The following is a 13375-nucleotide window of genomic DNA, read 5'->3' on the forward strand; positions in this document are numbered from 1 at the left end:
CCATGTAATAATCTGAGTTCACCACGTTTTCTCTTTAATATTCGAAGAATTCAGAGGCAATATTACTCTTGCTATTCAGAAGAACACAAAATATGTAGCAGAATGCATAGGAGCAGGCAAAAGGGGTCGTTAACAGATCTTAAAAAAGTGGTACATAAACATCAAATATATACAAGATTCGTGTTTGAATAGCGTACTAGTATTTTGTCACACCAGGAATCAAGAGAGTATTACTCCACTTTCCACCCTTTTGATTGACCTTATATAAACTTGCAGTATGAAATTACTACTTTGCCTTCTTTTTTCCCCTTATGTTAGCCAAACTCTCTAAACTCAAAACAAGATCAGTTCAAAGTTCATAGCCTGGGAACCTGGAATTCTTCGGTGCAAGTAAGTCGAACAAGAAACAAGCAACACCACCTAATCCTTGGAAAAGGGAGTAGGAATGATCTGCTTCATTGCGATGCCTTTCGTTCATGATCGTTCTTGCATTTTGATACAAGCAGCTTGCAAAAGCTTTTGCTCTTTCTTCGTATATACTCTCCCCAGTTAGCCGATACAGGGAAAGGAACGCGTAAGCATTTCCAGATGCACCATCCGCAAGTCCCACTCTCTCGACCAACCCACTTTTCCACACTACCTCTCCACCTTCTATTGCAGCACCACGAAACTCCCTATCATCTGATAGTACCTGCGGCAGAAGAAAAAAAAATATAAGTCATTGTTCATCGTCATTCTTCACTACTTTGTTCACTAAATTGTAACAATATGATACTCTTTCTTGTTCTCCTTTTCCCGGTCATAGTAGTAGAATCAGAAATTCTAGCAAGAGGATTCAGAAAAATGCAAGAGTACCACGCTTAAAATTCAAACTTGCAACCTAAAACAATTTTTAATCACCTTCATATGGCTCACTCTGCCCTTTATGCAAGGAATTTAACAGATATATGTACACATATTGTCCACAGCATAATTTTCTTACAAGGAAATTTAATTAAGACCCCTTTGCATCCATCCACCTCTATCCCTGGCTCGAGCAGCCCAAGAGACGGGATGCTTCTCCAACTTTTCAAATAAGAACCTTAATAGAAACCCAATATTGGTTTGGAGAAGTCCAGAAAATCCCAGATTGAACACAGGAAAAGGGAATAAGAACATGCTTAACATTTTTGTAGTTAATTCTTATTTTCTTTGAATATGTCACTGATTATAAGTACGGGGTATAAGTATAACTAGAAAAAGCTCATTGCCTCAATCTAACAGGTACTAACCTCAGATACTTTGCACATAGTAATGGTAATGCCTGTGGCACCATGGGACCATTGTACCAGCTTGTCTCTTGGATTCCCTTCACTGACAGGATAATTACCACTGTGGGGAAACCTATTGCTCATCATGTACCTTAAGGTTTCCTTAACATCTTCAAGATCTTCTTGAGAGAGAGGAAAATGAAGTAATACGTGAAGAATACCAGCAAGGCCGTGAGCTGCACCCCAATACCTTGTCCCGTGCCATCTATACATCAGAGGGCATGCGGGGTTATCAGATGCCCCTGCTCTCCCTCCTGCTAGTATTGCTTCAACCACAGGCATAAGATAATCTTCTGGTACTGACTCCACTCCCAAGTACTTCCTGATAAACAATGCTGCCCATAAGAAGCCAGCTCGTCCATAAAGGAGGTCATATGACATTCCAAAGCCTCCATCTTCAGGTCCAACAGGAAGGGCTCTCTCTTGTGCTACCTGAAAGTAATAAACAAGACAGATTACAGTAGCGGAGAGGCATCTGGACGTAGATGATGTAGAGGCTAAAGCAATGACAACAACATAATGAGATATATTTTTGCATTAGATGCTGAAGCAATCACCATTACATTATGTGGTTCCACATGGAAGAATAAACCAGTGCTAATGCTGAGGATTCTCCAGTGCATTTGATTTGCAAGCATATAACTAACCACGCAAGCATGTCTCTAGAAAATATTTTCTTCCTCACCAGGTCAAATGTTTTCCCTAAGCAATTACCAAGAACAAGTATTATACATTATATGCCATCCTTAGAATTTGTGAAATCCTTTACAAGTATGATTTGGTCATGTTGGCCTTTACCAGTTTACCTAGTGCAAGTCATTTATATAAAACGATCTTCTAAGTTAACAGTTTCTAACCCCTCTCAAAATAAAATGAATGGCTGCAGAGAACAACCAGTTACGAGCAGACAATGTTAATTCCAATCATCTCCAATTGGAAATTACCAATCCAATAAACATAAATAAAGAAGTCTCTCCTGCCATTCAGGTTTACTTGACAAATTATTCATCACAACTAGGATAAAGTTTGCAGTGCAACAGATTTATAACTCTTCACATTGTCATTTTCAGTTTATCCCTCTATGGCAAGGGAAACCTTCAGGAGTGTCCCTAATATCCCATCTACATTGTCCCAACTATCTAAAGGACGTAGAGCATTCTCTGATGAACATGGCATCCCAAAGTTGAGCAAAAATGATCTATTGCTGATATTAAGTAATAATTTACATCTAAAAGTTAAGAAAAAAAAAGAAATACAGATAAAGTTTATTTAGATTTTAGGTCTCTAATTATGTTGAGTCGCCCCTAAACATTAGCTTCCCAAAATTTACAGTAACATGCCATTTACTCTTCCTGTCTCCCCATATCTAGTGAAGCAACTCATATGAAGTCAATTAATACCAAATGGATATGTTTTAAGAAAAGCACTTCATAAAAAATATGTTTGGTAAGCTCAATTATCTTTACACCGATCGAAGGAAAAATGACGAAATCATAATAGGATTGTGTTTGGTACCTCAAGGAAATGGTTCAAATACAAGTCACGTTTGTGTTGGTCCCCACAATAGTTGGCAGCAACAGCACCAAGAGCATAGACCCCTCCTCTTCCACACAGAAAAGTCACATGTCTGGTCCCAAAAAAGTTCAAAGATAAGAAACATTTGAACTATTAGATATTTAATGACCCAAAAATAAAGACTTAAAGTAAATGAATTCTACACACTAAAATCATAGCTCCAAACTCACAACTAAATTCGATTTCAATCACTAGTGGGCTCCCAAAGATCAAAAGATCAAGCTCGCGTATGATACATGTACCATATCGTTCAGTATTCTATTATAAGTACTATACTATTTTCTTTGTCCCAATTTATGTGATACAATTTTCATTTTAGTTTGTCGCAAAATAATGACTTATCTATATATTAAAAACAAATCAACTTTCATTCTTCCATTTTATCTTTAATAAGATGATTTTATAGTCACACAAATATCCAGATTTATTTTAGACCACGAGTTCAAAACGTTTTTCTTTCTTCTTAAACTTCGCAACCAGTAGCATGAATGGAGAGGGGGACAGAGGGAGAGTTCCACAAAGGTGTAGACTTGATTGCTCCACGTTACACATCTCATTTAATAGTCACACAAATATCCAGATTCATTTTAGACCACAAGTTAAAAACGTTTTTCTTTCTTCTCAAACTTCGCGACCAGTAGAGGGGCGGAGGGAGAGTTCCACAAAGGTGTAGATTTGATTGCTCCACGTTACACATCTCATGCTTCAATATTTTAGCATGTGTCTTTTGGAGATATCTTAAGGTATATCTTTCAAAAATGCATCTGATTCTCAAGTTCTAGGGAGTGACGGCGACAGTTCTTGCAAAGACCAAACTAGCATGATACTATTATCCAAGATGTGATTCTTTTGTCTGTACAAAATTATATCTAACCCAGTTGTTCTCTTTTACAATTTCCACAAAAATAGACTTTACTCATCAAAGAACCAGTCGTCAGAATTCAATTTTTGACAAAGAAAGCAGTAGCAGTTTCTCATTTCATTAATACATGTTTGGAGCAGCACAGAGAAACACACTAAAATATAAAGCTAAGAAAACAAGGAATTAGAGTACATTTTTTCCTAGCATGCTTTGTCACTATCTAGTCACCATTAATAAGTCTGAAAACTCAGAAGAAACTTTGTATTCAGCCTTCCCATACATTTCATAGTACTATTCGTAAATCATTTTTGTTGGAATTTTAGCTAGAAAAGCTTGACTAACTTTAGATACCGCATATTTAAAGTTGTTCCGAAGTAATTAAACGTGCATTTTTTTTATTTACAACCTAAGACATAACTTAAATGGGTATCTGTTCACTTCCCCTATTATTTTCTCTAATAAATCGGCCCTACACCAACTCTTGACGTAGTCTTATAGTTTAAAAAGATATTCCTTTGTTCCAGAGTAGCAAATGAACGTTCTTAAGTTCAATTAACATCAATTAATTACTCATTCAATTGAGTAATAGGATTAAGTTGATTTAAAAAATTAAAGGAGGAAAAAGTAGGAACCTCGTGACTGTGCGTGCAAGGTCGGCACACGCGTCAACTATCTCCGAGCACAATTCCAAGTCCTTCCGATCACCGGTGGCCTCGTACGACCTCAAACAGGTAAACGCCGTCCCTAGCAAACCTGTATACATCGTCGGATCTGTGACGCTGCCGGCACTCCTTCCGTTTTCTTTCCATGTCATTTCTACTACCTGAATTCATCACAGAATCACACAAAATTCAGCATTCAGTTGCCAAAATCGCCCCGCACTACGCAAATTTACACCGGAAAATAACTATTTCCCGGCGTTTTTCGACAGGAAAATGGATATATACAGTAGTTCTCATGAACTTCTCCGTACTATGACAATTTCCGGCGGATTTTCCGGCAAAATAAAATGAGAAAGTCTCCGATCTCCTTAATTTTAGTTCAGTTTTCACGAAAACTAGAATTTCTCAATTTTCCTAGCTGAGGAAAAAAAATCCGCTACATAAATTTAGCAAAAGATTGCTGATCTCAAACTCAAACTCAAACACATTATTACAGTATATTTTACCAACAATTAGCTCAAATGATCAATAAACACAGTTGCCAGAAAAAAATACTCTATTAATTGCTCTATCTAGCACCACATTAACAACAAAATTCATAACCGAATCCAGTTTTGTCTTGTACGGATATATTACAAAAACTTGATCGCAACAAATTATTAAAAAATCCTACTAATTACTCTAGTTAGCTACAAAATTCGTAACTAAATCTAGTTTTTTCTTGTAGTTATATTACAAAACTTGACAAATAAGCAACAAATTACCAAAATATTCAATTAATTACCGAATCTAGTTTTTTCTTATACTGATATTACAAAAAACTTGATCCATTAGCAACAAATTATCAAAAAAAACTCTATTAATTACTCTATTTAGCTACAAATTCACAACTGAATCTCGTTTTTCTAAGCTTGATTAATGCAAAATCAATGCACGGTATCATATAAGCAAGCAACTACAATTTTCAAGCAAATCTCAACTGATAATAACTCACCTGATCTTTGAGAGAGATTGCAGCTTGGAGAAAAGTTTCAGAAGTGTGAGAAACATTGTGAGCCGTAGGCTGATGATGTTGATCAGAATCAACCCGTTCATTTCCATCATCACTGTTGTTTTTCTGTGAAGCAGTTAATTGCACTACTGAAGAAGACATATTTCTGAAAATGGAACTGAAAAATTGTTATTATTGTTCTTCAAATTAAATTTTTTTCTGTTACGTGGATGCCTTTTTATAGTGGTGAAAAGCGGAATACATGCGATTGTAGGAGATAAAAGGGGTACACGGTGATGCGGTGGACACGTGCCACTTTATCAGAGGGATAATAATGAGTAATCAAATTAGTGAGAGAGTTTAAGAGGTAGAAGAGTTGGCAGTGGGTCCCATCAATTAAGTGAACGTCTTTTAATTTGGCCTCAACTGATGCTTATGCAGTGTAACTTTGAATGTGTATAAATCGACATTTAATTTATATAAAATTAAATAAATGACATATTTATATCATACATGACAATTTATATATTATATCAATTTTTATAATAATAATAATATTATTTTAATTTTTTTAAAATATATAATATAATTTTACCATTTCTATTTCTCCACTCCTGCACCGTCTTTGTGAGTGACAGATAGAAGGTAAGGATGACACTACGCCACCTGTGTGACATCAATGAGAAACCTCATGGGATAAGAAACAAACTTTAAACGTGGTCGTTTATTCGTCTTAATTTATGTGAAAGATTATATGATTATAAATTATTTTGTTAACAGTAAAATAAAATATTGGAGTATTAAGAAATCTTTTTTCTAGTACGAAAAGATTGGAAAGAAATACTTATTCATAATCGTGCTCACGATATTAGATAGTCAAGTGCAGAGTGAATTACTATTGAAAATATTTAAATAGTAAGCCCACCAAGCCCTCCTATTTCGACTTTTCTAAAGCTTCTTATAACACAGTCGAAATAATGATAAATTTACTACCCTGTGGAGATAGAGCGATATATCTATTGGATATGATAAAGTTGTGGGGGCTATTTGGTAAATGGGAATTTGAGGGTACAATTCTGAAATTAGGCATGTGAGAAAAGTGGGTGGGTGGGATATTTTATTTGTGGCTATTAATGCAACAAAAAAATGATTATGTTTGGATTATGTTTTTATGGGGGGGTACATCATGCATTTCACGTGATCAAATTGGAAAGCTAAAATACGATATTTATATATTTTTATAATAATTTTGGATAATGATTTAAAGGTGAAAATATACGATGAAGTTGTGCATAATAATAAATATATAACAAAGTGTTTTGAAAGGAGTTAATTGGTGCATTTAGAATTATGTACCCTTTTTTTTGGTTTCCTATTGATATCTGGAGTTCACAATAGAGTCCGATTAAATTCCTAAATTCGGATCGCGCACTACAGAACTCATTCGAAGGTAACGCTTCCAACATGATTTTTTCCATATTCAAGGCTCGAACCCGAATTCTCTGATTAAGGGTGAAGCAGTTCAAACACTGCACCACCATTTGAGGGTGACGCTTTCAACGTGATTTTTTCTATATCAAGGCTCGAGTTTGAGACCTTTGGTTAAGAGTGAAGCAGTCTCCTGCACTACACAATCCATGTTGGTAGAATTATGTACCTACCATATTGTTACACATGATTTTTTTCATAAAAAATGAAGGATAGATACCAAATCATGTGTTGAAATCTCTTAACCTCAAATTAAACATGAATTTTTTGACCTAACTATATATGGATTATATACAAAAAGGTTCTCTATGTGTGAACGGTACAAAGTTACAAAATCAAACGTCATTAGTTTACTGCAATTTATCATAATTATTTATTCTAACTATGGCTAAGCTTTATCAATAATCTCAACGTGTTTCTTTTTATCTTAATATATCATTATAATTTGAAAATTTTGTAGTAGGTTAACAAAAGAACTAAGTTGGTAATTCACACATCTGGGCATAAAGTTTTTCTTTTATTTTCACACTCGTTTGATATTCACATTGAATCCAATTAAATCTTAATTTATATCGACATACACATAATTCAATTTTGAAAATTTTAATTAAACATGAAAAAATACTTACTGTTCCATCAGAACCTTGTTGGTATCAACATAAGTCTGTTCTTATCAAAAGCTTGTTGGTATCGACATAAAGTTTGTTCTTATATCTTTACCTTAAAATATATCTATATTATATTCTTAGAAACTGTCTATTCTTATAAAACCTACTACTCTCTTCATTCACATTTAGCTTCTCGAGAATCAAAGTGTATGGATTATGACCAATATTTTATGATATTTGTTCATCATATTAATATGAGAAGGATTGCAACTTATAATATTTTTCATATAGCTTTCAAATATCAAAATTCTAAATAATGAATTAATCTAATTCAATTTATCTCCGAAGATTAGTCAAATTGAATCGTAAATCAAAACATGACAAGTAAAAGTGAGCGGACGACAAAAAATATCGAAATTCTGTTAACTAAGAGCTCAATTATGTTCAAAATAGTAACAAGAACTTAAGGAAATCAAGAGTAACGCAGATAAAAAACTGCTGTTAACTTCTAAATAATGTATTCTATCACAACAGAACAAATTATAGTTCCAGGTAAAAATAGTCTCCAGAACATATACCACTTCTGGCAGAAATTTCAGTTCTTGGCCCTAACAGAGTTGTTTTCCTTGATCCTAGCTCGGGTATCCAGCTTGACAAAACGTTTGAGGTCATCGTAAGGGAGAGACTCGAGATTTTTCCTTCTCAGTTCACTAAGTGCCGGGCGTTTATCCAGCAGGTGCCACAGCCAATCAGGGTATTCTGAGTCGGGCAACACTTTTGGATCGGCTCCATCCTTGAGAATATTTGCCCCGACTACTGTACTGGCCTTGACTTCCTTGCTAATTGTTGATGCCTTTGGACCATCTCCAGCTGCACCACCTTTTCCACCTTTCTTTTTACCACCTCCAACAGCAAATGTTCTACAACCTCCTATTTGAATAACCTCATGAAAGTTAACGTTTCTCAATGATCTGATGTAAGTTAATGCCATAATCCTTGCCCCTGCAGCATCAACCAGTATAAATAGTGTCAAAACGTAATTTTTTGCGCTGTTACTAACTCAACATTTGTCAAATTCAACAAAATGCCCTAATAAATAGGGAAGGACAAAAACAAACTCAATAATAGCTCAAGAGAACGCTTGCATGTTAGAAGGGGCAAAAAACACTGACGAGATTGACCACTTAACAGTTTAATGCAACCAAAAACACAGCCAGAGGAATGTATTGATATTTAAATATATCTGAGTCAGTACAGAGAAAGAATATACGATAATAAGCACAGTAGACCTCTCAAGACGCTGCTAGTCCTTGCTTGCTCCTACAAAATCCTCAGTGTCTTCCATGGAAAACTTTACCTAATCTAATACTCAACAATGTCCAGATTTAGTCCATAGCGCTAAGCAATTTCTTGACAATAAAGACTATGTACACTGTTGCACTAAATGCACTAGTTGTTGCCTGACGTGTTATAACTTATAAGGCCTTCATGAGGACCTTGACTGAGAGCTGTTAGGAGTAAATTGCTCATGTATCAAAGACCATGTAAAGCACTAATGTTTTTCTTCACAGAGACCTTAGGTTCTGTTTGGTTGCAAAGATCTTTCGGTTCTCATATTTATGTTTTCACCACAAAAAGAGAGGGAAAAGTAAAAGCCCTACTCGGAATCCTTCTTGAGAAGACAACTATGCCTTAATTCTAATATCGGTGAGCTAGACAATATGAGTTCTCATTTTTCATGTCGCTCCAGTTAAACCTGTCTCAATCCAACATTTGAAAATTTAAGTTCTGTAGCATGAGAAGTTCTACACATGTTACTGACATATAAATTTCTAACAACCTAAAAGACTCTTATCATATATTGGACCAAATGCAAGAGTACAACGATGACGACGACAACAACAACAGCAACAAACATCTCAGAGTAACCTTAGGTTCTATTTGCTTGCAAAGATCTTCTGTTCTCATGTTTATATCTTCACCTACATAAAGAAGAGAGGGAAAAGTAAAAGCTGAAGTAAACACCCCACTTGGAATCTCGTGAGAATAGAATAACTACGCCTCAATCCCCGTCTAGTTAGGCTCAATTATGGAATTCTCACATTTATGCTCCATTTAAACCCATCTCAATCCAATATTTGATGGTTTAGGTTCCCTACTATTAGAAGTTTTCAATGACACAAATATCCAACAAGACCAAAACACTTGTATTGGACAACCAGTAAACATGTACCAACTTAACTAAAACTTAATCCTTCCAAATAATAGTGTGATGGAAAGTTATCAGTTAAAATACTCAACAACAATAATACAAATCAGGGGCTGCATTTTTCAAGAAAATATTAGGCATACTTCCAGACCACCTTTTCTGTTACCCAGTGTTAACAAACAGTAAGGGCTCGTTTGGTGTGAGGGATTAGTAATAATAGTGAAGGGATAAAGAAATAGTGATGGAAAAAAAAAATTATGTTGTTTGGTTGCCATGTTTGGGATAACTTATCCCACCATTTATATCATAGTGATGGATAAGTTATCCCATACACATGGTAGGATAAGTTATCCCAGGATAGCTAGCCCCAGGATAACTTGTTTCCAACCAAACGATCCCTAAGATTCTCCTGCTGGAACTCAATCTTCAAAAAAATAAATTATCAGTTAAATTCAATCTTCAACTTGAGAAGCTTCTATCATCACAAACTTATGCGTAATAAGATATTACACCATAAAAGTTGTTGCAAACTGAACACCAAATAATAGTAGCAACTCGATCTCTCTTGCTGAACTACAGTATAAACATAAAAAGACCGAGCATGTGAGAGATTTAGTACTGCATTGATGACAAGAGATTGATATTTGTTTGTATAGAAGAAAAAAAGAAAAGCAAAAAGGGAGGCATATTTTGAACACAGAGGAATATAGTAATCGACAAGACCTTAAGCTTAGACTTCATGAAGCAAGATAATTAGAAAATAAGGACAATCTTTTCTTATATTGAAGTAAGTTAATTAGAAAATCAAAAATGCATATATAAGAAAGATATATGCTATAGATTTCTAGGAGGAACATCGTTTGCAAGATCCAGTCTTAATGAGAGAGTCACTGCAACACCAACTTCCTTTCTGTGTCTCCACTATCTTCTCTTTTGTATGTATATGTTTTTGTATGCTACCGAGTCATTTCCAAAATAGTAGGAAAAAAACAAAGACAAAATAATCATACAGAACTCACTTTAACGGCATCTAGTCTTGGATCATAAAGTTTCCAGAACTGAAAAACTGTGTTTCTATAGTTGTTGGCATTGACACCAGATCCAATGAGCTCTTCACAGAGGAACCACATGTGAATATAATGTTTTCCTTCATTACATAGTGTTACGTATCAACAATTTGAATGATAAACCTATAGAAAAAGTAGGGTATGAGGTAGAGCTACCTAAAAAAGTGGTAAAAGATAAAATAAGCCAGGAAGACAAAGTGAGAAAAAATAAACAAGGTAACGATGTCATCGCACCAAATTGGTTGTTACACAAAAATAAAACTTTTCGTTGTTCTCTAACATTGATTTTACAATCAAAACAAACACGCTGTAAGAGAAAATATATGCAGAAAAGATTACTACTTTGCAGCCATTATCACATGGAGAAAACAACACAACACATTATATGTAAAATTCATAAAGTAGTGTCAAATCCCGGAGCTCAAGGTTTATTTATACAATGAGAGGAAGCACACAGAACATTACAAAACTCAATTTAAGTAATCAAAACTCAATTTACTTTTTGGATTTAATGGTTAATTAAACAAATTATGAATTGGGTTGTAATGTTCTGTGTGCTTCCTCTCACTGTATAAATGAACCTTGAGCTCCGGGATTCAACACTACTTTATGAATTTTACATATAATGTGTTGTGTTGTTTTCTCCATGTGATAATGACTGCAAAGTAGTAATCTTTTCTGCATATATTTTCTCTTACAGCGTGTTTGTTTTGATTGTAAAATCAATGTTAGAGAACAACGAAAAGTTTTATTTTTGTGTAACGACCAATTCGGTGCGATGACATCGTTACCTTGTTTATTTTTTCTCATTTTGTCTTCTTGGCTTATTTTATCTTTTACCACTTTTTTAAGTAGCTCTACCTCATACCCTACTTTTTCTATAGGTTTATCATTCAAATTGTTGATACGTAACATTATGTAATGAAGGAAAATGATGCAATTTATGCAAATGTTATATTCATTATAACAATACAGTACGATACATAATGAAATAATACTAAAATTATCCAAATAGAGTGTTAAAAGAAGGCAATAAAACATGTTATTTTTAAAATAGTGGTGTCCAGTCACCTTGACTATTGCGATGGTTCCTGTTACCTCCCACAAGAATAGGTACTCATAAGATATGAATTTTTTATAATAGTATTGTGAGTTTTCAGCACTCCTGTTTGAACCACCACAGGTTCTAAGTCAGTTAGTGAGTCGTTCTGGTTATCCTAACAATCAATGGTTCCAAGTCACTGATGGATCCACAGTGTAACTAAAGGTTCATGGGAGCCCAACCGCTTTTACTATAACAATTGACTAAATTACCATCACCGTAATCAACCAGTAGAATCAAAAACCCCTAAATACAGATTTCAACAATAAAACCAGTTCAAATGCAACAACAGAAACACAGAAACGGGCAAAACAATAAAGAAATGCAGTTATCAATCAAACCCTCAAACCCCACATACAAATTTCAAAAACAAAACACAATATTAAGGAAAAAGATCAAATTTTGACTAAATTGCAATCAAAGGAGAACAGAATCAATTTCCTAAACTACAATCACAGTGATCAACAAGTAGAACCAAAAACAAAAAACCTAAATACACATTTCAACAATGTCATATAAGGAAGAAAACTAAACCAGTTTAACATATCAACAAAAACACAGAAATGAGCAACACAATCAAGAATCGCAGTAATCAATCAAACCCTTCAAACCCCACATACAAATTCCCAAAAAAAAAACACAATAAAAAAGAAAAAGATCAAATTTTTACTACATAATCATCAAAACAGAACTGAATCAAATCAAGAAAAGTCGAAAAGTAGCTTACCCAGATAGGGACGGAACCGGAGAAGGCGAAAAAACGAGGGTGGGTGGTGGGGGAAGTGAAGGGGAAGGCGGAGGAGAGCTAGAAGTGAATCAAATTACAGTGCTGGTAGGGTTTATATATGCAGAGGGTTTTTTAAGCAAAGAGCCTTCTATGGTAATCTACAGCTTTTGATTGGTTCAATACATCCATACTCTATTGAGGGCATTTTGGGAAAAGCATAAACTTAATCAACATTAACATTTCTATAATTAAGTTTAATTATGTAATTGGGAAAAGAATAAACTTAATCAACATTAACATTTCTATAAGTAAGTGTAATTATGTAATTTGCTCTGTTCATTTTTATTGTTCAGTATTTGATTTAACACCCCTTTTAAAAATTAGAATTCTATCCTATTAACATTTGAATATGATAAATTTGAATATTTTGAAAACTACTATGGTAGATAATAACAAAAATAAATTAGAAATTAAATGATAAATTTTTTCTTATTTTTTTGAAGTAGGCATGAGTTTTTAGTTTATTGAACAAATACAAGTGAACCGATCAAGTAATCGTGTAGGTTGTGTTTTTTAAATATGTGTTATTATCTTTTTGTTATTATGTTTCTTTGTTTGCTTAGTATCTTGCAATTTTGTTATCATATTTTTTTTACTATAATGCTTTAAACTATGACTATAACATTTATTTGAATTAATAATTTGCTATATCATACAATTTTTCCTTAATAGTCTAGTAGTATTGATGAGTGTTTTCTACTTAGTAAAAGTGAT

General features: G+C 34.2%; 2 protein-coding genes across 3 annotated transcripts; both read right to left on the reverse strand.

Moving 5' to 3' along the window:
• Positions 1–109: 109 nt before the first annotated feature.
• On the reverse strand, positions 110–5609 carry LOC125845200 (lanC-like protein GCL1). The gene is made up of 5 exons (XM_049524654.1): positions 5404–5609; positions 4380–4570; positions 2826–2937; positions 1272–1742; positions 110–691 (listed from the first exon to the last, which is right to left on the reverse strand). Exons 1-5 carry the CDS (start codon positions 5560–5562, stop codon positions 350–352), a joined length of 1275 nt encoding a protein of 424 aa, XP_049380611.1. The 5' UTR covers positions 5563–5609; the 3' UTR covers positions 110–349.
• A 2278-nt stretch (positions 5610–7887) lies between these two features.
• LOC125845222 (54S ribosomal protein L37, mitochondrial-like) lies at positions 7888–12752 on the reverse strand. Of its 2 annotated transcripts, none has more exons than XM_049524683.1 (2): positions 12602–12752; positions 7888–8498 (listed from the first exon to the last, which is right to left on the reverse strand). In XM_049524683.1, the coding sequence occupies exon 2, from the start codon at positions 8485–8487 to the stop codon at positions 8092–8094; it is 396 nt and encodes a 131-aa protein (XP_049380640.1). In that variant the 5' UTR covers positions 8488–8498; positions 12602–12752; the 3' UTR covers positions 7888–8091. The 2 variants fall into 2 exon arrangements, with proteins under 2 accessions (XP_049380640.1, XP_049380641.1); XM_049524684.1 differs by lacking the exon at positions 12602–12752 and adding an exon at positions 10725–10749.
• Positions 12753–13375: the final 623 nt, after the last annotated feature.

The sequence above is a fragment of the Solanum stenotomum genome, chromosome 11 (assembly GCF_019186545.1).
Source record: "Solanum stenotomum isolate F172 chromosome 11, ASM1918654v1, whole genome shotgun sequence".
NCBI lineage: Eukaryota > Viridiplantae > Streptophyta > Magnoliopsida > Solanales > Solanaceae > Solanum > Solanum stenotomum.